The 24560-nt window shown below is 36.2% G+C and overlaps 1 protein-coding gene across 5 annotated transcripts; it reads right to left on the reverse strand.

The window, feature by feature from the left end:
* Positions 1-20375: 20375 nt before the first annotated feature.
* Positions 20376-24242, reverse strand: LOC131595124 (mediator of RNA polymerase II transcription subunit 18-like). 5 transcript variants are annotated; one of them, XM_058867404.1, is made up of 6 exons: positions 24111-24242; positions 23615-23664; positions 22071-22170; positions 21325-21376; positions 20871-21245; positions 20376-20763 (listed from the first exon to the last, which is right to left on the reverse strand). In XM_058867404.1, exons 2-6 carry the CDS (start codon positions 23648-23650, stop codon positions 20658-20660), a joined length of 669 nt encoding a protein of 222 aa, XP_058723387.1. In that variant the 5' UTR covers positions 23651-23664; positions 24111-24242; the 3' UTR covers positions 20376-20657. The 5 variants fall into 5 exon arrangements, with proteins under 5 accessions (XP_058723387.1, XP_058723382.1, XP_058723383.1 ...); XM_058867399.1 differs by having other exon boundaries at positions 21325-21382; positions 24111-24233; XM_058867400.1 differs by having other exon boundaries at positions 21325-21382; positions 24093-24229.
* Between the last annotated feature and the right edge of the window lie 318 nt (positions 24243-24560).

Genomic DNA, 24560 nt, shown 5'->3' on the forward strand with positions numbered 1-24560 from the left:
CATGGTAAAGGGAAAGTTCTTCTCAAACTCAAATCTAGAAAGACCCTAGCTTTAAGAGATGTTCTTCATGTCTTGACCATAAGAACAAACTTGATCTCCGTTGATCTTTTAGGCAAAGCTGGGATTAAGGTATCCTTTGAATTTGGAAAGATCATTATAACTGTTAGAACAAGATTTGTTCTGATCAATTATCTTAGTTTTGATGATAACAATAATATGAATTTTGCTTAAGATTATATGGTACTCTAATCCAATGCAATTTCCTTTTCAGGAAATATATAAAGAGTACGCATAATTCAGCGCTCAGAAGCTTTGTCTCAAAAGGTTCAGCATGCAACATCAGAACATGGTCTGGCAAGACATCAGAAGATGGTCGAAGCAGAATCAGAACATGGGTCTATGGAAGCATCAGAAGAACAAGAGAACAGAAGCACTGAAGTTCTGATGGTATCACGCTCAGAAGCACTTCAAGGTCAGAAGATCAGAAGATGCTATGCACCAAGCTGTTTGACTCTGATGATATTCAAACGTTGTATTCACAAACATCAGATCAGAAGGAAGTACAAGTGGCAGGCTACGCTGACTGACAAAAGGAACGTTAAAAGCTATTCTAGGCTACGTCAGTAGACACAGCGTGAACAAGGCTCGAGGTAGTTGACAAAAGCGTATAACATTAAATGCGATGCTGTACGGAACACGCAAAGCATTAAATGCATTCAACGGTCATCTTCTCCAACGCCTATAAATATGAAGTTCTGATGAGAAGCAAGGTTAACGATTCTGCACCAAAACAACTCATATCAAACTTGCTGAAACGCTGTTCAAATCAAAACTCAGAATCTTCATCTTCATCAAAGCTCACTACATTGCTTTTGTAATATATTAGTGAGATTAAGCTTAAACGATTAAGAGAAATATCACAGTTGTGATTATCGCTTTTAAGAAGCATTTGTAATACTCTTAGAATTACATTAAGTTGTAAGGAACTAGAGTGATCGTGTGGATCAGAATACTCTAGGAAGTCTTAGGAGTGAACTAAGCAGATTGTAACTAGAGTGATCGTGTGGATCAGTAGACTCTAGAAAAGTCTTAGAGGGTATCTAAGCAGTGTTCCTGGAGTGATCAGTGTGTGATCAGAAGACTCTGGAAGACTTAGTTGCTGACTAAGTGGAAAACCATTGTAATCCGTGCGATTAGTGGATTAAATCCTCAGTTGAGGTAAATCATCTCTGCGGGGGTGGACTGGAGTAGTTTAGTTAACAACGAACCAGGATAAAAATAACTGTGCAATTTATTTTTATCTGTCAAGTTTTTAAAGCTACACTTATTCAAACCCCCCCTTTCTAAGTGTTTTTCTATCCTTCAATTGGCATCAGAGCGCCGGTTCTAAGGTGCAAGCACTTAACCGTGTTTAGAAAAGATTCAGGAAGAGAAAAACGCTTCAGTAAAAGATGGTTGATGAAAGTGAAAAGTCTACACCTACACCTGCATCTACATCTGGCTCTGCTGAGCAATACAACGGTAACAATGGTTATACTAGACCGCCGGTATTTGATGGTGAAAACTTTGAATACTGGAAAGATAAACTGGAAAGTTACTTTCTTGGTCTAGATGGTGATCTATGGGATCTTCTGATGGATGGTTACAAACATCCAGTAAATGCCAGTGGCGTAAAGCTGACAAGGCAAGAAATGAATGATGATCAGAAAAAGCTTTTCAGGAATCATCATAAATGCAGAACTGTTTTGCTGAATGCTATCTCTCATGCTGAGTATGAGAAGATATCTAACAGGGAAACGGCCTATGACATATATGAGTCCTTGAAAATGACTCATGAAGGAAATGCTCAAGTCAAGGAGACTAAAGCTCTAGCTTTAATCCAGAAGTATGAAGCCTTCAAGATGGAGGATGATGAAGACATTGAAAAGATGTTTTCAAGATTTCAAACTCTTACTGCTGGATTGAGAGTTCTTGACAAGGGATACACCAAGGCTGATCACGTAAAGAAGATCATCAGAAGCTTACCCAGAAGATGGGGTCCTATGGTGACTGCATTCAAGATTGCAAAGAATCTGAATGAAGTTTCTCTGGAAGAGCTTATCAGTGCCTTGAGGAGTCATGAAATAGAGCTGGACGCAAATGAGCCTCAAAAGAAAGGTAAGTCTATTGCATTAAAATCTAATATCAAGAAATGCACTAACGCTTTTCAGGCTAGAGAAGAAGATCCTGAAGAATCAGAATCTGAAGAAGAAGATGAACTGTCCCTGATCTCCAGAAAGCTAAATCAACTCTGGAAGACCAAGCAAAGGAAGTTCAGAGGCTTCAGAAGTTCAAAGAAAAACTGAACGTGGAGAATCTTCTGATGACAGGAGATTTGACAAGAAGAAGGTCATGTGCTATGAATGCAATGAGCCTGGACACTTCAAGAATGAATGTCCAAATCTTCAGAAGGAAAATCCCAAGAAGAAGTTTCATAAGAAGAAAGGTCTTATGGCAACCTGGGATGAGTCAGAAGATGATTCAGACTCTGAAGATGAGCAGGCTAACTGTGTGCTGATGGCGACAGAAGATGACGAATCAGAATCTACATCAGAATCAGATTCTGAAGAGGTATTTTCTGAACTTACTAGAGATGAGTTAGTTTCCGGTCTAACTGAACTTCTGGAACTCAAGTCTCAGATTAGTCTCAAATACAAAAAGCTGAAAAAAGCTATTTGAATTTGAAACAAAGAAGCTTGAGTTGGAGAATTCTGAATTAAAAGAAAAACTTTTAAAATTATCCAATAATGTTGGATCTCCTTCTGATTCAGAAAAATCCACTCCTAGTTTAAACCATATTCTGAAAGAATATGATTTAAGTTTCAGGAAGTTCTTATCTAGAAGTATTGGCAGAAGTCAGCTAGCTTCTATGATATATGCTGTGTCTGGAAACAAAAGAGTTGGCATTGGTTTTGAGGGTGAAACCCCATACAAACTTGAACCTGTTGATGAAATGAAATTCACATACAAGCCATTGTATGATCAGTTCAAGTATGGCCACTCCCATGATATTAGGCACACTTCACATGCTCAAAGTTTTCACATAACACACACCAAAAAGCATGTGACACAACCTAGGAAATATCATGAAACTCACATTAAGAATTATCATGTTGTTCCTCCTATTGCTTACAATGTTAAACCCAAGTTCAATCAGAACTTGAGAAAATCTAACAAGAAAGGACCCAAGAAAATGTGGGTACCTAAGGATAAGATTATTCCTATTGCAGATATCCTTGACTGCAAAAAGGACAAAGCACAACATGTCATGGTACCTGGACTCTGGATGCTCGCGACACATGACAGGAAGAAGGTCTATGTTCCAAGACCTGGTGCTTAAGTCTGGAGGAGAAGTCAAGTTTGGAGGAGATCAGAAGGGCAAGATAATTGGCTCTGGAACAATAAAGTCTGGTAACTCTCCTTCCATTTCTAATGTACTTCTTGTAGAAGGATTAACACATAACCTCTTATCTATCAGTCAATTGAGTGACAATGGTTATGATATAATCTTTAATCAAGAGTCTTGCAAGGCTGTAAATCAGAAGGATGGCTCAATCCTATTTACAGGCAAGAGGAAGAACAACATTTATAAGACAGATCTGCAAGATCTTATGAGTCAGAAGGTGACTTGTCTTATGTCTGTCTCTGAAGAGCAGTGGGTCTGGCACAGAAGATTAGGTCATGCTAGTTTGAGAAAGATTTCTCAGATTAACAAACTGAATCTGGTCAGAGGACTCCCTAATCTGAAATTCAAATCAGATGCTCTTTGTGAAGCATGTCAAAAGGGCAAGTTCTCCAAACCTGCATTCAAGTCCAAGAATGTTGTTTCTACCTCAAGGCCATTAGAACTCTTGCACATTGATCTGTTTGGCCCAGTCAAAACAGCATCTGTCAGAGGGAAGAAATATGGATTAGTCATCGTAGATGATTATAGCCGCTGGACATGGGTAAAATTCTTGAAACACAAGGATGAGACTCATTCAGTGTTCTTTGATTTCTGCATTCAGATTCAATCTGAAAAAGAGTGTAAAATCATAAAGGTCAGAAGTGATCATGGTGGTGAATTTGAGAACAGATCCTTTGAAGAATTCTTCAAAGAAAATGGTATTGCCCATGATTTCTCTTGTCCTAGAACTCCACAGCAAAATGGGGTTGTAGAACGAAAGAATAGGACTCTGCAAGAAATGGCCAGAACCATGATCAATGAAACCAATATGGCTAAGCATTTCTGGGCAGAAGCAATAAACACTGCATGCTATATTCAGAATAGAATCTCTATCAGACCTATTCTAAATAAGACTCCCTATGAATTGTGGAAGAATAGAAAGCCCAACATTTCATATTTCCATCCTTTTGGATGTGTATGCTTTATTCTGAACACTAAAGATCATCTTGGTAAGTTTGATTCCAAAGCACAAAAATGTTTCCTTCTTGGATATTCTGAACGCTCAAAAGGCTACAAAGTATACAATACTGAAACATTGATTGTAGAAGAATCAATCAATATCAGGTTTGATGATAAGCTTGGTTCTGAAAAACCAAAGCAATTTGATAATTTTGCAGATTATGATATTGACATATCAGAAGTTGTTGAGCCAAAAAGCAACGCATCAGAAGCAGAGCTTCTCAGAAGCAAAGAATCTGAAGATCAAGTATCAGCTTCTCTGGAGGATCTAAGCATTTCTGAAGAACCATCTGTCAGAAGATCATCCAGACTCATCTCTGGTCACTCAGAAGATGTCATTCTTGGAAAGAAGGATGATCCAATCAGAACAAGAGCATTCCTTAAGAACAATGCAGATTGTCAATTAGGTCTTGTATCTTTGATCGAGCCAACTTCTGTTGATCATGCTCTAGAAGATCCAGACTGGATAATTGCTATGCAAGAAGAACTGAATCAGTTTACAAGGAATGATGTTTGGGATCTTGTTCCTAGACCAGATGGATTCAATATAATTGGTACAAAATGGGTCTTCAGAAACAAGCTCAGTGAGAAAGGTGAAGTGGTAAGGAACAAAGCCAGACTGGTGGCTCAGGGTTATAGTCAGCAAGAAGGGATTGATTATACAGAAACCTTTGCACCAGTGGCCAGGTTAGAATCTATTCGTCTATTAATTTCATTTGCCACTCAACATAACATCACTCTTTATCAGATGGATGTTAAGAGTGCCTTCTTAAATGGTTATATAGATGAAGAAGTTTATGTCCATCAACCTCCTGGTTTTGAAGACTCTATGTCTCCTAATCATGTTTTTAAACTTAAGAAATCATTGTATGGATTGAAACAGGCTCCCAGAGCTTGGTATGAACGCTTAAGTTCTTTCCTTCTGGATAATGGTTTCACTAGAGGAAAAGTGGACACTACTCTCTTTTGTAAAACCTTTAAAAGGGATATTTTAATTTGTCAAATATATGTAGATGATATTATTTTTGGAACATCTAATGCTACACTTGGAAAGGAGTTTGCTGAGTCTATGCAGGCTGAGTTTGAAATGAGCATGATGGGAGAACTCAAGTATTTCCTTGGAATACAAATAAATCAAACATCAGAAGGAACGTATGTTCATCAAACCAAGTATGTGAAGGAACTTCTGAAGAAGTTTAATCTTCTAGACTGCAAAGAAGCCAAAACTCCTATGCATCCAACATGCATCCTAGGTAAGGATGAGGTAAGTAAGAAGGTAGATCAGAAGTTATACAGAGGTATGATTGGATCTCTTCTATATCTGACTGCTTCTAGACCTGACATTCTGTTCAGTGTTTGTTTGTGTGCTAGATTCCAATCAGATCCTAGAGAATCTCATTTAACTGCTGTTAAGAGAATTCTAAGGTATCTGAAAGGTACTACTAATGTTGGCTTAGTTTACAGAAAATCTAAAGAATACAACTTAGTAGGATTCTGCGATGCTGACTATGCTGGAGACAGAATTGAAAGAAAAAGTACTTCAGGAAGTTGCCAATTTCTTGGAAGTCATTTGATCTCTTGGTACAGCAAGAAGCAAGCAACTATTGCTCTATCAACAACAGAAGCAGAATATGTCGCTGCTGCTGGTTGTAGTACACAGATGCTCTGGATGAAGAGTCAGTTAGAAGATTATCAGATATTTGAGAGTAACATTCCTATATTCTGTGATAATACTTCTGCTATATGTTTATCTAAGAATCCTATTCTTCATTCAAAAGCTAAACATATTGAGATTAAACATCATTTCATAAGGGACTATGTTCAGAAGGGTGTTATATCTTTAAACTTTGTTGATACAGACCATCAATGGGCTGATATCTTTACAAAACCCCTGGCTGAAGATAGGTTTAAGTTCATTCTGAAGAACATCAGTATGGATTTATGCCCAGAATGAGAAGATGAGAAGTTCTTATGTATGAGTATCTTCTGAAATGAAAATGGATTAATTTTTTTTAATCAGAAGTTCTGATTGAAATCTTTTAGAAATTATGATTCGGTTATTACTAACGTTTCATTGTCTAAGTTGATTCAGAACCTCTTTTAAAGCAAAACAGCTGTTACGTTTTTATCTCGGGATGGTAAACCTGTCGTTACTATTCATGGATAAACGTGCGTGCAGTTGAAGGGACGCCGACCATAGGTAACTGTGCTAGTCACCTCATTCGTCTTTATTACCTCTCCTCACGTCACGTAACATTAAATGCTTTTCATCATTCGTTTCATTTTATTTTCTTTTAAATACTCTTCAAACTCTTCTCTTTCCCTCTCATCTCTCTCTATCTTTTGCATTCATATCAAACCCTACCTGTTCATTTTCTGCAAATCCATCATGAACTCCTCATCAAGCCCAGGAAACCATGGAAAAGATCAAAACAACAAAAGAAAAGTTGTTGAAACATCACCTTCCAAACCCAAAAAGATAAAAATCACCTATGATCCTCTCAAGGTGAATCCATTCGAAGCAATGTTGTCTGGAAACTATTCTAGACGTGTGTTTCATCCCCCTGGTGAAAGCCCTCCATCATCTCCATCTTCTTCCTCATCTTGTTTCCTTCTAGACTCAACCTCCTCTTCATCTAACCTTTCCTCTCCCTTAATCCATTCCGAAGAAATCTCTTCATCTTCACCCGCTGAGAATGTTGTCTCTGATAAAGACTGTGGAAGATCTGCATCAGAACCAAGTCTCCCTGACCCCTCGCCTGGAAGCCCAAGAAGCAGTCAATGAGGCGTTTCACTCCTTCATGGCATGCTGGCACAGACTTTGTCTTAGCTAGGGTCTTAGGCTTTGGTCTTTGTAGTTTTCTTTTCCTTGTTGCATCTGCTTGTTAAACATCTTCATGTAATATCTTTTGATTATAAATGAAAAAGTTTCTTTGCTTTTACATTCCAGTGTTTTTGTTTGTCGTTTTATGCATCTGAATTTTTTTTTAAATATTCTTTTTGATGTTATGACAAAAAGGGGGAGAAGATAAATGATAAATGATTTGATTAAATCTATCAGTTGCTGGGTAAAGCTCCCACACATTTACTAACAAGAACTGCAAGTTCTATATGGTTTAAGTGTTTTGCAGGTATAAAGAAGTGAAGAAAATCTTCAAAGCAAACACAGAAGCAAAACCATGAAAACTGAAGCAAGCTGAGTGCTGTCAAGCTTCAGAAATCAGAAGCAAGAAAGAAGAATGAATCAGAAGCACTGATAATAGAATTTGATCCATATTTGTCTATTTGTTCTGACAAAATTCTATTTGCTCTGATACATATAATGTTATGGCTCTGATACATTATTTGCTCTGATACATTATTTTAGCCTATATGGCTCTGATACATATAATGTGTTCGAATATACATTTTATGTTCTGACTCGTTCATGCTGACTTTTGTCGTTTAGTTTTTGTTCTGTAACATTTCAGGATGTAGAGATGCTCAGATGATGCTCTGGTACATTCAACAATGTTCTGATACAAATCTAGCATGAAGTGATGTTGGTAGAAATTCAAAGCTCTGAAGCTATCCGAGGGAAGCAGAAATCAGAAGCTGCGAATGTTCTAAAGATCCAGAAAACTCAAGTTCTGAAGCTGTCCTAAATGGAAGCAGAAATCAGAAGCTGTGAATGTTCAGAAGATCAAAGAAATTCAAGTTCTGAAGCTGTCCTAGATGGAAGGAGGAATCAGAAGCTGTGAGTGTTCTAGGGATCTAAGGAAATTCTAGTTCTGAAGCTGTCCAATGGAAGCAGAAGTCAGAAGCTAGGAATTCTCTGAAGACAAGAAGCTTATATGATCGTCTCTACCGAAATAATCAGGGAAGTCTTTTAATAAAGTTCTTCGAGTATTTATTTCAGGGGGAGATTATTTATCTCAGGGGGAGATTGTTAATCTCAGGGGGAGACATATTCATATGCTTATGCTATAGCTGTGTAATTTGTCTTTTGCCGTCTGTTCTTTCTGATCGCAAATTCATATCATTTATATATGTTTTTGTCATCATCAAAAAGGGGGAGATTGTTAGAACAAGATTTGTTCTGATCAATTATCTTAGTTTTGATGATAACAATAATATGAATTTTGCTTAAGATTATATGGTACTCTAATCCAATGCAATTTCCTTTTCAGGAAATATATAAAGAGTACGCATAATTCAGCGCTCAGAAGCTTTGTCTCAAAAGGTTCAGCATGCAACATCAGAACATGGTCTGGCAAGACATCAGAAGATGGTCGAAGCAGAATCAGAACATGGGTCTATGGAAGCATCAGAAGAACAAGAGAACAGAAGCACTGAAGTTCTGATGGTATCACGCTCAGAAGCACTTCAAGGTCAGAAGATCAGAAGATGCTATGCACCAAGCTGTTTGACTCTGATGATATTCAAACGTTGTATTCACAAACATCAGATCAGAAGGAAGTACAAGTGGCAGGCTACGCTGACTGACAAAAGGAACGTTAAAAGCTATTCTAGGCTACGTCAGTAGACACAGCGTGAACAAGGCTCGAGGTAGTTGACAAAAGCGTATAACATTAAATGCGATGTTGTACGGAACACGCAAAGCATTAAATGCATTCAACGGTCATCTTCTCCAACGCCTATAAATATGAAGTTCTGATGAGAAGCAAGGTTAACGATTCTGCACCAAAACAACTCATATCAAACTTGCTGAAACGCTGTTCAAATCAAAACTCAGATTCTTCATCTTCATCAAAGCTCACTACATTGCTTTTGTAATATATTAGTGAGATTAAGCTTAAACGATTAAGAGAAATATCACAGTTGTGATTATCGCTTTTAAGAAGCATTTGTAATACTCTTAGAATTACATTAAGTTGTAAGGAACTAGAGTGATCGTGTGGATCAGAATACTCTAGGAAGTCTTAGGAGTGAACTAAGCAGATTGTAACTAGAGTGATCGTGTGGATCAGTAGACTCTAGAAAAGTCTTAGAGGGTATCTAAGCAGTGTTCCTGGAGTGATCAGTGTGTGATCAGAAGACTCTGGAAGACTTAGTTGCTGACTAAGTGGAAAACCATTGTAATCCGTGCGATTAGTGGATTAAATCCTCAGCTGAGGTAAATCATCTCTGCGGGGGTGGACTGGAGTAGTTTAGTTAACAACGAACCAGGATAAAAATAACTGTGCAATTTATTTTTATCTGTCAAGTTTTTAAAGCTACACTTATTCAAACCCCCCCCCTTTCTAAGTGTTTTTCTATCCTTCAATAACAAAGGATAACATGTTTGTGGGGAATGGATATTTTGATGAAGGTCTATTTGTACTCAATATGGATGAAATAATAAATGGGAATGCATCTTCTTCTGCTTATATGATTGACTCTTTTGATATGTGGCATGCTAGACTAGGTCATGTTAACTTCTCTTATATTCAGAAAATGTAAAACCTAGGCTTAATTAGTAGTTCTAATAAATCATGTAATGAAAGTTTCTTAAGGGAGAAGGAATTTGTGAAGTGCACAATTGAAGATGGAGTATATGTAAGAAGAAGCAATAGTGAATTTCTTATACTATATCTCTATGTTGATGATTTGTTGATCACAGTAGCTGCAAAAGTGAGATCGAAGACTTCAAAGGTGATCTTAGCAAGGAGTTCAAAATGTATGATTTGGGTGACATTTCATATTTCCTTGGCATCGAATTCTACAAGATTAGTAGAGGCTTGATGATGCATCAGAGAAGATATGCAAGCGAAATTCCCAAAGGATTAGAGATGGAAGAATGAAACTCAACTTCAACACCTGCAGAACCAAGACTACAAATGTCGAAATATTCAGATGAAGATGATGTCTGTAATACGGTGGGAGAACTGACTTTTTAGAAATGTCGCGGTTAAGCAAGAGTCGCCACCAACTTTTATTTTATCCAATTGGAAAGGCTAAAAGAACAGGAAAGACCTTTTTAAAAGACTTGAGTTTAGGGGGTAAGTTATACAAAGGGAAGGTGTAAGCACCCTTTGTATCCATGGTTATCCATGGGCTCTTAATTGCTTAGCTCACTTGTTTTTTGTTTGAAATGTTTGAAAAGAGTGCAGTGTGTGATTAGTAAAAACTTTGTTAAGGACTTTAGCTTGTAAACAAGCGTAGCCTTGTTTGAAAGTATTTGAAAATCAGTGGGAGAAAGATAGTTTTGAATTTTGAAAGGAGCAAGCATTTAAGAGCACCTACCCTAAGTTTGAAAGAAAGATTCTTTTAGCTTTTCAAGGTGAAGGGGCTATCCATACCATAAGAGGGTAGGAAGTCCTTTCATTGGATGTGGAAGGGTCATCGAAGATTATCGTTCGCCATAAAACTGTCCCTACCATGTGGAAGTAGGTAGTCTTTAGGGAAGGATAGAATAGTCATTTAATCTTTTAGGCAACAGGCGAAGATACCTTAGCAATTGGGACAATCATCATGTTTTTCCGAGGCAGCATCGAGGGACTAGATCTCATATGATGATTTCAAAGAATTAGGCAACCTTTACTTTAGGTATCCTCGAACTAGAGGGACTTGACTATTTGATCGTAATTAAAGGCAACAGGCAACAAGGCAACAAGAGAGGTTACCCTAAAGGTGTGTGTGTGGCACATTCAGGTGATTAGATTCAGATATTTATCTTATAATTAGTGATGCTAATTCAATTAACAGGCTTGCACTCCCTAGGATTACTAACCACGCAGTTAAAAAATAAGGCAGAATTTAAAAGTTCCTACGTTATTCCAATAAACACCTGTATGCGGAAAATTAAAGGCGGGAAGATAAACCTAATTACTATTACAATAAAACCCTTAAAGGGTAACAGAAATAAAGGCAAAAAATTTTACAAGGCTTTGGGGCAGATACATAATTTATAAATAATAGCAAGCAATAATAATACAAATAATAAAAATCCAAAATTATAAATGATAAGGCAGGATTAAAATAAAGGCACATGCGACAATCACAGAATAAGGGATGAGAAGAGAAATTGCGCATTTTAGAAATTCAAAGTTTGAAGGCAAATGAGGTGTTCATGGTGATAAATCCTAAATCTTAAAGGTTAGCCTAAAATTAGTTTAAGGCGAAATAAATTATAACAAAAAAAATGAAAACGAGGTTAAAAATTAACAAACCTAAAATTAAATTAATTAGCCTAAAAATTAAATTATTAAATCAAACCTAAATTAAATTAAAAAAAACTTAATTATTTGACCTAATTTAATTAATTATCTAATTGCTTAAACTAAATTAAATTAATTATCCTATAAAACAAACTAATTGATTTAACTGGAAAAAAAAAAGAACTTATTTGTTAAAAAAAGTTTGAAGTTTTTAGAAAAGAAATTAGGTAAAAAAAATAAACTAAAAAAAATAAGAAAAGGAAACATACAGCATAAATATAAATAATAAAAAAACCTGGGCGCAATAATTCAGTGTGATGACCTTCTGGAGGCTTACAGTGGGGCGTCATGCTGGAGCCTTGGATCCGGCATTATATGAGATCTTGTGGTCCAGGCTGAGAGTGCATTGTAGTCGCGTATGAGGGAGCAACACCGAATCCGTAGACAAATTATAACATGCAAGTTATAAAAATAAAGTGTCTTGCGTAGGGTTCGAACTCACGTTCCTAGGGACAGCACACATAGTCAACCACCCAACCATCACTTGCTGTTTGTCAATCTCACACATGCGTTTTGACATATAATAAAACAAAACTGAAATGTTAAAATTTAAAACCAAAGCGAGCGCCCTCAGGATTACGAAAGAACCAATCACGCGCAAGAGTTTGGACACGTCGACGGTCAGACTCTTCAGTGGAAACTTTGACTCACAGGAACCACCGTGGACGGCGGTTGCAGCCGTCTTCTCCGACAACACCTGCGTAAAACATCTTGAACGAAACAAAAGGAACACCTATCTCACGTAAAAAAACGCTCAGGGACTCAAATTTGGACTCAGAATTTTGAATAGAGCCCTGGTTCATGAGATACGCAAGCTTTCCGTGACTCGTCTCCAACAATGGCATTAGTCAATCCTTGCGTTAAAAGTCCATGCTAACCGCCCAGATCCCTTCCATATTCCATTAGAAACTCAAACCAATTGATAGCAATAGTTAAAAAGCAATGATTTATGAAAGACGGAGAACAAAAATATGTATGAATATGTGAGTTATGGAGCACGAGTTCTATGCATATTTACCTACTGAAATTCATTGATACCTACCCTTTAGCACCATGTGAGAAGATTGAGATGGTTGGTTGGTCTTGAATCTTGTTGAAACTCACTTTTCACCCTTGCCCTAGTTTCTTGAAATATCTTGAAGCTTGGTTACGTGTTTTTGAGGCAAGTGTTCGTCCCCTTATTTGCTGAATGTATTGTGTATATATAGGGCTCAGAATTAGGTTAAAAGTTTGGAGAAAAAATCATGCTTTGATTGGAAAAGATTTTACTCAAAATTTGCACAAAATCTTTCTTAATTTTGATTCAAAATCCATCTTTCTCTTTCCAATCTATTTTGTACGAAATTTGTATCTAATATGAAGTATTTGGGTGATTGGATTAGGCTAAAAAATCAAATCTTTGATTAAAAACTAATTACTTCATATTTATGTGATTTATTAATATTTAAATGAATTAAAAATTCAAATAAATAAAATAAATACTATAAAAATAAAATAATTAGTTTAGGAATTCTCACAAATCCCATAGCCATGTTTGGAATCAATATTTTAGGCCCAAGAATTCAAAATACCAAAATTCTTCATTTTGCATTAAGTGCAATCTCTCAAAATTGACCAACTTGTGCAAGCAATAACTCATTCAATTCTTATCATATGGAGATGATCTAGTACTTTTTGGAAAGTTCAAGATGGCCTCTACAAGCCAATTTGGAACATTTTTTCCATTTGAGGACTTTATCTTGAAGATATGGCTTTTTGACAAAAAACAGCTTTTTGCGATCTCCTAGAAGGACCTGTAATGTTTTGGCTCATATCTCCTAGGCGGAAGCATTTCTTGACCTTGTGCCCAACATCAAAGTTGAAGAAAATTGAATTTCCTTGAGAATAAGCTTTGGTTGAGGAATTTCTGATAAAGTATGAGAGAGATATGATCAGTCAAAGTTGGGTTGACTTTCTCCTCGAAACCCTAATTTAGAAACTTGGACTTTTGGTGATTTTAGAGATTTTCTTGATGAATCATGATCAACTCTTGATCAAATGATGAATTTTACTTCAAAATGTTGATGTTGACCAAAAATCAGGAGTTTTGACTGTGATTTGACCATAGTTGACTTTCAGGTCAAACTAGTCGACTGTTGACCATTTGAGCAATTGAGTGAGCAATCTTATGAATCAGGGCTTGAAAATTGGCATGGGGATCCTTTGAAGCATATGAGAGGCCATGAAGTCCACTTGAGGCATCAGAAGTTGATTTCTCTTTGAGAGCAGCAAGACCCTAGTTGTGGATTGATTGCTTAAGAGAGAAATAAGTGTGCTCAATCCTTGCATAGACTTGAGTGACTGAAGATCATGTGAGTCAAAATATATTGAAATATGATGGGCAAATTTTGGGGTATGACAATGTCGACCCAATCTAATACAAAATATATATTAGGTCATTAAGATACCTTTTTCATACAAGGCTTGGCTTAACATACAGTGTAGGTATGGTAAGTAGATTCATACAAAAGCCCAAGCTATCACACCTAGCAGCGACGAAGAGGATACTGAGGTATGTGAAAGGAAATCTCGACTATGGCATTTTGTGTCCTCCAGTTGATAAAGGAAAAGAATGCAAGCTAGTGGGATACACTAATTCGAGTTGGTGAAGTGATGTTGAGGATCAAAAATCCACAATTGGTTATGTGTTTATGCTAGGTAGTGCACTAGTTGCTTGGAGTTCGGGAAAAGAACCAGTAGTGGCATTATCATCATACGAAGCAAAGTACATAGCTGCTATGGTTGTTAGGGATTTTAATTGGTAAAAGTTGTAGTAGAGGGTTTTTTTCCCTTTTAAAAACTAAGTTGAAATGAGTGTAAATAAACTATTCGAAGCATACGGTGTCTCTTTTTGTATAGAACCTGAAATTCAAATACAACTCTTTTTGTATAGAACCTGAAATTTATTTTAATATCACATTTTATTATTTAGACTAATATGAGAATATCATTTCAATGAATATTTTGTACCAATAATAGATTTTTTTTCCTTATAAATTGACTGCATTATACAAAACAACATGAAAAATATTAAAGTTGGTTTTGGTGTAGAAGGGAACATGTGGAACACGATGTTCGATCATGGGTGTTGCAATATCTAGCCTCTGACAACAGACAGATGTTATTGCATATTGGTTCAAAATTATTTTGTCGAAAATTCACTCTACAAAGAGGATATATAGAGAGAGTTAATTTGGATGTTTCTGTGCAATATGTTGAACACGATGTTTTAACATGTGTGTATTGCAACATCTGACCCTAGTCAACAAACCATGATGGATGTTGTTTGGTGTGAAATTTTTTATTGACATATTTAATCATATTTGTTGTAGATTAGTTAGCAATGTTTCTGTGGGTTGTTTGACAGTTGTGAAGATCGAATCATATTTAAATTTGAATTTGAAATATAACAAATAGTATCTTTTGTTGGAGATTTTTATGGAGCATTTCAAATCCAACAGAGTCAGCTATTAGTCTAGATGAATTTAATTCAGATGTCCAAGTAGAAAAAGTTAAGAAGACATTGCTAAATAAGGAGACTCAATTCTCATCTTTAGGTGTGGTTTTTTTGCGCTAGACTAAGTTCTTAGTGCTTAGAGATTATGAGTCTTTTGTTTCTTGTATTCCATGCTAAGGTCATCATGAGGATTAGTGTTGAATCTATTGTACACCATTCTATATTTCAGTAACTTGGAATAGTTGTTAGATTGTCTTAGTTGAGTTGTAAATTCAACAATCATTGTGCTAATGGTTAAGTTGATCACTAGGGGTTAGTGATTGAGAGAAAGTGAGAGGGGTTCTTGTATTTAGGGGAAGTCCTAAATAGAACGTCACTAGGATTAGGAAGAAGGATTGAACATCATGGGAATGGTGTTCTTAAAAGACTAACTGTACTAATTCAAAGTAAGGAATTTTTTTATTGGGTACAGTGCCCTCCAGACGTAGGTGTGGTTTCACCGAACTGGGTCACCAATCTCTTGTACTATTTTATTGCATTCTGTATTGTGTTATTGTTGTTATTATTATACTGTCATACTGGTTTAAAAATTTGGACCAGTTGTTCCATTATCGTGTCCAGCATTTTCCCCCTCAAGAATAAAGTTTTAATTGGCATCAGAGCAGGCACCCTGTTTTAGTAGGGTGTGCTCCATGGAAGATATTTTTTTTTATTAAAATGGACAAAACTAAGAATGGAGGTTCAGTCAACAGGCCAACTATTTTGGATGGCACTAAGTATGACTATTGGAAAGCCAAGATGGTTGCCTTTCTCAAATCCATAGACATCAAAACTTGGAAGGTTATGGTTAACGGTTGGAAATATCATGTGATCACTTCTCAATATGGTTCAACATGCTTAAAGCCTGAAGCTGATTGTTCTAAAGATGACGATGATGAAGCTCTTGGAAACGAAAAAGCCTTGAATGCTATATTCAATGGTGTGGACAAGAACATGTTCAAATTGATCAACACGTGTACCGAAGCTAACGAAGCTTGGGAAAATTCTGAAGACTGCTCATGAAGGAACGACCAAGAATAGGATGTCAAGGCTGCAACTCCTCACAACCAAGTTTGAAAATCTCAGAATGATGTACGATGAATCCATATCTGATGTCAAAAGAAAAGCTCCTTAGAAAGATTCTCAGATATTTGCCTCTGAAGTTTTAATTGAAGTTAACAGTCATTGAAGAAGCTCAAGACTTAAGTAATTTGAAGGTTCATGAACTCATTGACTCTCTTCAAACCTTTGAATTTTCTATAAATTGTAGATTATAAAAGAAGAACAAAATTATTGCTTTTGTATCCAACATTGAAAAAGATGAAGATAAAAATGAAAAGGATACAGAAAAAAATTTCAAATATTATAGCTCTTTTTGGCAAAAAGTTTAACAAAGCTTTGAAGAAGCTAGACAAAAAATGGAGGACAAATCATAACTGAATTCCCTACTTTTCTCAAGAAGCAGAAAAAGGGATTGTCTATTACTTGGTATGAGTTTGATTATGAAAGTGAAACTGGTAATTTATTAATTGCTTTCACTAGAAAAATTGAATCTAAAAGTGTGTACAGTATTGAAGACATGACTGATGGAGAGATGTCTACAACATACAGGCCCTTATACACCAAATGGGAGTATGCTTGCCATGTTGGAGAGAAATAGAAGAAACCCTTAAATGCTCTCCTTCATGAAAAATAGATACTAGTTTCAACCATAACTAGTCTAGAAGAAGTGAGTGTACTAAAGTCCAAGTTTGATAACATGACTAAATATGTGCCTATGTTTAACATTGGTTCATATATGTTATACGGAAATTTTGATGTTGGAAAGATGGTCAGATGTCATAAGGGAATAGGATTTGAAAGGAGCTCCAAGAACAAAGGAGTCAAAGCCCCTCCTAAGAAGTTTATTCCTCCTAAGAAAAAAATTGAGTTTCTAATGGTGGACCTCATGACCCAGCATCGTTTTTAACATGTGCTCCCATATCTCAAAAGCTACAAGAACCTGTCACGGAGATGTCATCACTATGGTAAATATGGGCACATAAGGCCTTATTGTTAAAAATTGTATGGTTATCCTTATTCCTATAGTCAACCAATACTGGAGTGATAAGATGGCAAGAAGGTTCATGCAAAGAAAGAGTTGAAATCCAAAGTAGCTTCCAATAATTTCATAGCACATACATCTGTTATAGTTTCCTCAACGGGAGATCGGTACTTTGATAATGGGTATTTCAGGTGTTTGACTGGAGAAAAGACATATCTTGAGGAGTTGAAATCTTCCGCCTATAGTTATGTCACATTTGGTGCTAGAGCAAAAGGAAGAATAAAGAGCATATGCAAAATGGCTAGTCCTGGTCTTTCTTGTCTTAATGATGTGTTACTGGTAGAAGGTTTAACTGCTAACATGATTAGAATAACTCAATTATATGATCAAGGATTGAATGTAAAATTCAATAAATTTGAATGTATTGTCACCAGCAAGGATCAAGAAGTTCCCATGAAGGTGTTAAGACCCAACCATAAATACTATATGTGGATATCTCAGCTCGCATCCTGCATGTTATCCAAAGTTGATGAGACCAAGCTATGGCACCGAAAACTTTCTCACTCAAATCTCAATGGTCTGAAGAAGGTTATATCTGTTGAAACCATCAAAGGTTTTCCAAATTTGAAGATTCAAGAAGGAAAATTCTGTGGAGAGTGCCAAATAGGTAAGCAGACAAAGATGTCCGACAGGAAGCTCCAACATCCGGCCACCTCAAAAGCTCTTTAGTTACTTCATATTGACCTCATAAGGTTTATGTAAGTGTAAATTCTTTGTGGGAAGAGATATGTGTTTTTATGTATGGATGATTTTTCAAGATATCCATGGGTTAACTTAATTAGAGAAAAATTTGATACTTGTGATGCGTTCAAAGAACCACTCCTTTATATTTAGAAGGAGAATGGGAGTGAAATTGAAAAGATAAGAAGTGACCACGACAAGGAGTTTCCAAACTCCAAATTCTCCGAATTTTACTTTGTTGAAGGGATCAATCATCAATTCTCGATCTTCACAACCTTGTCTTCAGAATCTTCATAACTTGTTCTCCCGAACCTTGTCTTCAGAACTTGGTCTTCATAACTTATGTCAAAATGTAAGAGCTTAAGAATCTTTAGAAGCTCCCTTATCATAGTCAGAGTCAAAAGCTATTTAATGAGCATTTTATTAGAAGCATAGTCAAAGAGCATTCCTGAACTTGACTTGTCTTTGTAAAGCACACGTTGTAACTTTTCATGGTAAAAGTGAGTTGATTCCAAAAATTGATGATGTCACACGCCATACTATCAGAGTCAGAACCTGTAAGCAAAAGCTACACACTAGGCAAAAATCATTAGGGTACAAAATTTTTCTCTAAGAAATAATGTGTTATCATCAAAGCTAAAGGCCAAATGCAAAACCAAATCTTGTTCTTACAAATTGTTTACTAAATGTTTGCTTGTTATATGTGTCTTTACACTGTTTATATTGAATGTTATTTCTCACCCCTTTGCTTTGATGTTGTCCACCATGGACATCTTGCAGATACTCAGAAGTAAAGTGATGTTGTAAGTGGATGTTAGCCCCTGAAGTTACTTCGTTTAGTTTCATCGTTATTTAAAAGTCTTGCTCTTATCCTGTAACATCGGGTTTGGGAATGTTTGTTTGCATATTATGTTTTGTTGGAGGTTAATCGTTTTATTCAGTTTATGTCAAAGTTTTTAAGAGTTGAATATGATAACTCTTTATTTTGAAAAAAAAATTATTATATTTTGAATTTTGAGACTAAAGGTTTAAGTTGCAAATTTTTATTAATTGAAATAAGATCGATACTGCCGCAATGATATCCTAAGTGAAGGTGAGCGTGCAATGACAAGTGTTACATGACGTTAATATTGTCCGACGCGTGTTTGTTAAATGTTTGTATTGTTAAAGGATTATAGTTAGTGACACCTCAAATTGTCGTGTAATGCTTAATATACAAGTTGCAGGGTTTGAGATGTTACATAGTGGTATCAGAGCATGTCGTTATGTTCGACAGGGTTTTCTATATTGTTTATTCCTTTGTACGTGAAATGTGTGCGAAACACTGTCGGTGGTTACTTGTTTTTCTAACTGCTTGCCAGGAGGAGCCAGATTGAAACAAGTGAGGGAGAAGCTTCAGCTTCTCTGAGATGTTTCATGTGTGGAGTGTTGGTTCAACATGCCGATGATTGCAAGAGTTCGAGTGATATCGAGTGATAATCAAGAGGTACTTAAGACTAGGGATGACCACACCGAAGACATGTCGGCGTATTGGGGAGATGGAGAGATCAGACATAGAGGCAAGACTTTTTGAGAATGGCAGTCCCCAATTGACCTTCGTCGAAGCCATGATGGTCGATGCACAAAATGTCTTGCAGTACATGTGGAGAAGGCATAGGGTTAGACATACCCATTAGGCTTTTGTTTGGTTATATTATTTTATATTTTCGAAAGAACTTATATATGGTCGGTACATTTTGATAATTGTATGACTTTTTCATAATTGTGTACCATGTCTTAAGCAATTAATGTATGTGTTTTTCTTCTAATTTATGGCCTAAAAATGATTTAAAATATGTGTGCTTCAAAATATCAAATTTAATGAATAAAAACAAAACAATTGAGTACAGAGGATATTTCGGATATGCATCTTTGAATACACTCAAATAACATACGAAGATGCATCTCTGGATCATATTTTGTTCAGAATATGGTGGTTATCGAAAAGACAAAGATTTGTTTGATTTTTGTTTGATTTTTGATACATTCGAATATGCGTCTCAAAAGGCATCAAAGACAATTTCATGTTTCCAATGGTCTAGGACACACCCCCTTTTCATAAAATCATGCTTAAAAATGACTCCCTATTATAAAAAGAAAAGAAAAAGAAAAAAAAAAAAAGTAAAACAAGTATCTCTAAAAACCTTTGTTCCAAAATCAGACATAACATCAATTCATGTTAACTCATTTGCGTACAAAAGAAACAAGCGAATTAGGGAGGGCCGCTTTCTTACCGTGTCTTTATCATGCGCATAGACCCTAATATCTAACGACTAACATCACAATCTAACTTCCTTTTCAACACTTACGTTAGGTGAATCTCTTTCTCCATTTGGTGAAATGCATTTTGAAAATAAGATTTTAACAAGTGCATTAGAAAGAAATACATTTTGAAAATTATATTTTAACAAGTGTATAAGAAAGGGTCGTTTCTCATATCCTGAAATACAATCACATGCCAAAAGTAACTCTTCCTCTACCTAGCAACTGATTGATCATCAAGTAACTAACATTGTTCTATCATTTTAGTCTTCCTCATAACCATGTTTACTGAAAATTTCATCTTTTCATGAAGAAAAAATTGGTATGACCATGGAACTTTGACATGCATCAAGTGATGTATAATTGTATATATGTTCGTACAACATTATCAGCCTACTGCAAAGGTGTACCCCCACCATCAGACATTAGAGATGCAGCGGCGGCAGCAGCAGTAGGAACAACACCAGTTGAAACTCCCGGTTTAGACAGATGAAGAAGCCTGAGAAATTGACACCAAAGAGTTGCATGTGTAAATGATCAAATTCATTATGAAGGAACAAACCAAAAAGATTAAGTGTCAAGTTGAGAAGAGTAGAAGATACTTACGGGGCAAGGTATTCGCAAAAGGATTGCATACCAGAAGCAACTTCGGTATAGTTTTCAGCAGTAGCAGGTGCTGTTACTTGGACAATCTGTATGCCAGGTGTTATTGGCACGGCCTCGTCAGTCGCATGCAGCTTCATCATTTTATTGACTGACGAAACCGTTACAGTGATTCGTGCTACGATGACATTTGCCACCTTATAATTGAACTGGAAGGAGAACCCCACCCTCAGCAGCTCATTGTCTAACTTGTACCCCAGTGTATAGAACATTCGAAGCACGTTCTTGCTTACTTTGCTTTCCACTACTGTCCTAACTAGAACTGAAATTTGATCAGCACCAGCACCCCTCATTGCACCACCTACATGTCTAACACTCCTGAAAAAGTCGTCAGGCACACGTTATATGGATATGGAAAAACTTCCAACAAATGATCCACTTGAAATTGCATTTTTACCATGAGGGTTCAGTTTGCTCCAGATCACATAAAAGTCGAACCTCTGAGGCAACTGTGCCTAGAAAGTAAAATAATAAAATTATGATCAATTTGACAAAACACCAGAATATGAAAACTTGACATCTAAGTTTTGCTCAAGAAAATTGGAAAATATTACTGACCAATGTAAATGCTTAAATGAAAATATTACTGTACACTCGGAGGCAGGCACTGTATACAATTATATAATATGTGCGCATAAAACATTCAGAAAAGTGTTAGCCACTTTATCTTAGTGGCCTGCTGCCAACTAAGTCTGGTTATCCGGAACTCACTTTCCAGGGATTCCAAAGAATCCTGGTTATTTCCTCATAATTCAAGAAATTTCAAAGATTACATTTGGACACTTGGAAGAGAGTACATTTAGCAAGGTTCTGGGGAGAAGTGCTTTGTGCTCAATTACTGTTTTGGTGGAGTTGTGTTTGAAACAGTGATGGAACATACTTGTTTATCTCTCTTTTCGATATTGTTCCTCTCACGAGCACTCTAAGGGGCTTGCTTTCCTAGTAGAAATGCAAGTAGAATATTTGAAGCCCTTATTTTAATGACTTTTGTTTCTCAAAAATCAAAATGTGAATTACTTGTTTATTTTTTCTAGGAGAATGGTCCTTTTTCAGTCTTCATTTAAAGTCAAATTACGTTCATATAAAACAAATAGAGGAAATGTTATTGGCGACTGCATCTTAGTATCGGAAGTAAGCACTCACCGAGATTTGGACTGTTCTTAAGACAAATTTCATGGATCCTCAATCGTTCTCTTTTAACACCACATAGCCCCTGGAGAAGAATCTCAAGGGCCTCGACATGCTGCAAAAGAAAGAATCTTGTAACACCACATCTTGATAATCTTAAAGCACGGCTTATGGATCTAAAGCAAAAGAAAGATGAATTAATTCTTCATGTTCAAAGACTATTGTAATTTAGAGTCTTCCATCAAACAATCTTTAATTCTAATGAGCACGGAATAAATTAGGGACATGCAAATACGAGCAATGGTGGCCATGAGATGTCATGTGGCGATTCCAAATCCAAACCAAATAGTAGGATATCATACCATCGTCTCCACGTATAACAAAGCTACTAGAAAAAAATACTAGACAATTGTTATAATCTTATAAAACATTAAATAGCTTCTTCAACTTATGAAAAAGGCAAAAGCAAAACAAGAGTTTCATAGCCGATATAGCAGCACTTTAGTGGAGCGGAATTTTGACAGACCATTATTATTGCACGATACTGGACTTAGTAAGTATTGTTAAATAGCAGCTACAGAACAATAACATAACAGAATTTGGATAAACCACTATTTTCCATAATACACAATTGACAGCATTGGAGCACACGGGAAAATATATTTTGAACATCAAAGTGAAATATGACATGAACACCTTTAGAACATATGTTTCTAAAGAGAAACCAAACAAAAAACTTCATACACCTTTGAAGTATTCCTCAATCTACCCGTGATGGACACAGGATACTAAAAATGTGAGAAATGTGGCAGATCTTTAATATTAAAAAAATCAATTGTGCAACGATAAGGATATGAGCAGAAACTTGCATTGATAAATTTTCCTCATGTAGTAGAACAACCATAAACAAAGAGAATATGTATGTGATGTTTAATATATGTTTTACTGGTTCTTTCTTTACAAACAGTTTCTAACACTTCTCTTAATATCCTTTATAAAATGTAACGGATCCACTTCATTGACACGTAAATCAAACTTTGAAGAAGCACATTACAAGTCTGGACATCAGCCATTAAATTACATTTCATGGGATAGAGTTCAAATACTCGGTCTGTCAGTGTTGGCTAATAAAGGACACTAAAACAGAGATTTCAGTTGCCATATGAAGCACGATGGAGGATTGTCTGTTAACTAGAGGTAAATGGAAATTAAGAAAAATTATAGACCAAACAAAAGTAGGCAATGTCGGCGCTATCCCGCTATAGTGAAGCGGAGCGGAGGCCAACTGGTATGGGAAAAGCCTTAGCGGTGCAGAACACTATAGCGGCCTCTATTGGATAAATAGAGGATAGCGGAGCATAGCAGTTTCCGACACGATATCCTTTTCCCCTCTAAAAACCGAAATTACCCATTAAATTTACAATGTTTTAAGGGTAATTTTAGATTTTTCAATCAAAATGGCTAAGCCTGATCAAATTATTCCAAAACATCTTCCACATTCCTAAATAATAGTAATAATACTAAAACAAATTGAAAGCTGAAAGAAAATATAAAATTACCTGAGTCTCAATAATTCCCTGAACCACACATTCCATATCTCTGCTTCCTTCTGCAACAATAGAAAACAGATATTACGCGATTTATTATATCAAACTTCCTAATTCTCATTATGACTCTCACCCATCCTAAATATTAAAACCCTGTTTCCGAAAAAATAAACCGTTTTCTTTTGGTCATGGATGGTTCATCAAGAAAAACCCTAGTAAACTGAATCTCACCGGTTACATCAAATATAAAGCAACCCGAACCAGTTCTATGACTCGGATAACCAGTTCAATTGTGCAACTAAGATGAATTGACTTGTGTTCACGGCAGTGCTGAGAGGAGCGGCCGCTGGCAGTTACAGTGATGCTAGGTGCGTCGGGCATCAATATCGCGGCTGGCAACACGGCGCATGAAGCCGCCGTCGCCGCGGAGTTTCGCGCGGTTACTGTGAAGTTTTTATGAAAAGTAAAATAAAAATATTGATAGAGAAACCTGAATTACAAAACGAACCAGCGGAGTTCTTGAATTACAGTGGCGGCGTTCTTGAATTACAGTGGCGGCGTGTTGGTTAAACGAAATTTTTTGCAAAGGGACTTAATGAGATGAGTTACATACAATATTATTTAGTTAGACGTATTTATATTTATTTAATTTAAGACAATATGGCAATGCATCTCATAGATCTCTAATGCAACACGGGAAGTTTCATTTTTGCCTTATGTTTTCGTAGATACACTTCCTTCTGTTTTCGTAGAATCACTTTCCGGAAGTATAGGGATGTCAATGGGTCGGTTCGGGTGCGGGCTTTGCACTATCCAAACCCGCACCCGAACAACCTTTGGGTTTGGGTTCGGTGTCAATTTTTCTACAATTTTCCACAATATATATATATATATATATATATATATATATATATATATATATATATATATATATAGGAGGGTTATATTTACTCCAAGA

Source organism: Vicia villosa, linkage group LG4 (assembly GCF_029867415.1).
Source record: "Vicia villosa cultivar HV-30 ecotype Madison, WI linkage group LG4, Vvil1.0, whole genome shotgun sequence".
Lineage (NCBI taxonomy): Eukaryota > Viridiplantae > Streptophyta > Magnoliopsida > Fabales > Fabaceae > Vicia > Vicia villosa.

Excerpts from the sequence above, each read along its gene's own strand:
- LOC131595124 (XM_058867399.1), bottom strand. The coding sequence starts at position 23,650 with ATGGAATGTGTGGTTCAGGGAATTATTGAGACTCAG. Across the intron at positions 21,383-22,070 it reads TAAGAACAGTCCAAATCTCG|GCACAGTTGCCTCAGAGGTT; the intron begins GTGAGTGCTTAC and ends TTTACTTTCTAG. Across the intron at positions 21,246-21,324 it reads GAGCAAACTGAACCCTCATG|GAGTGTTAGACATGTAGGTG; the intron begins GTAAAAATGCAA and ends CGACTTTTTCAG.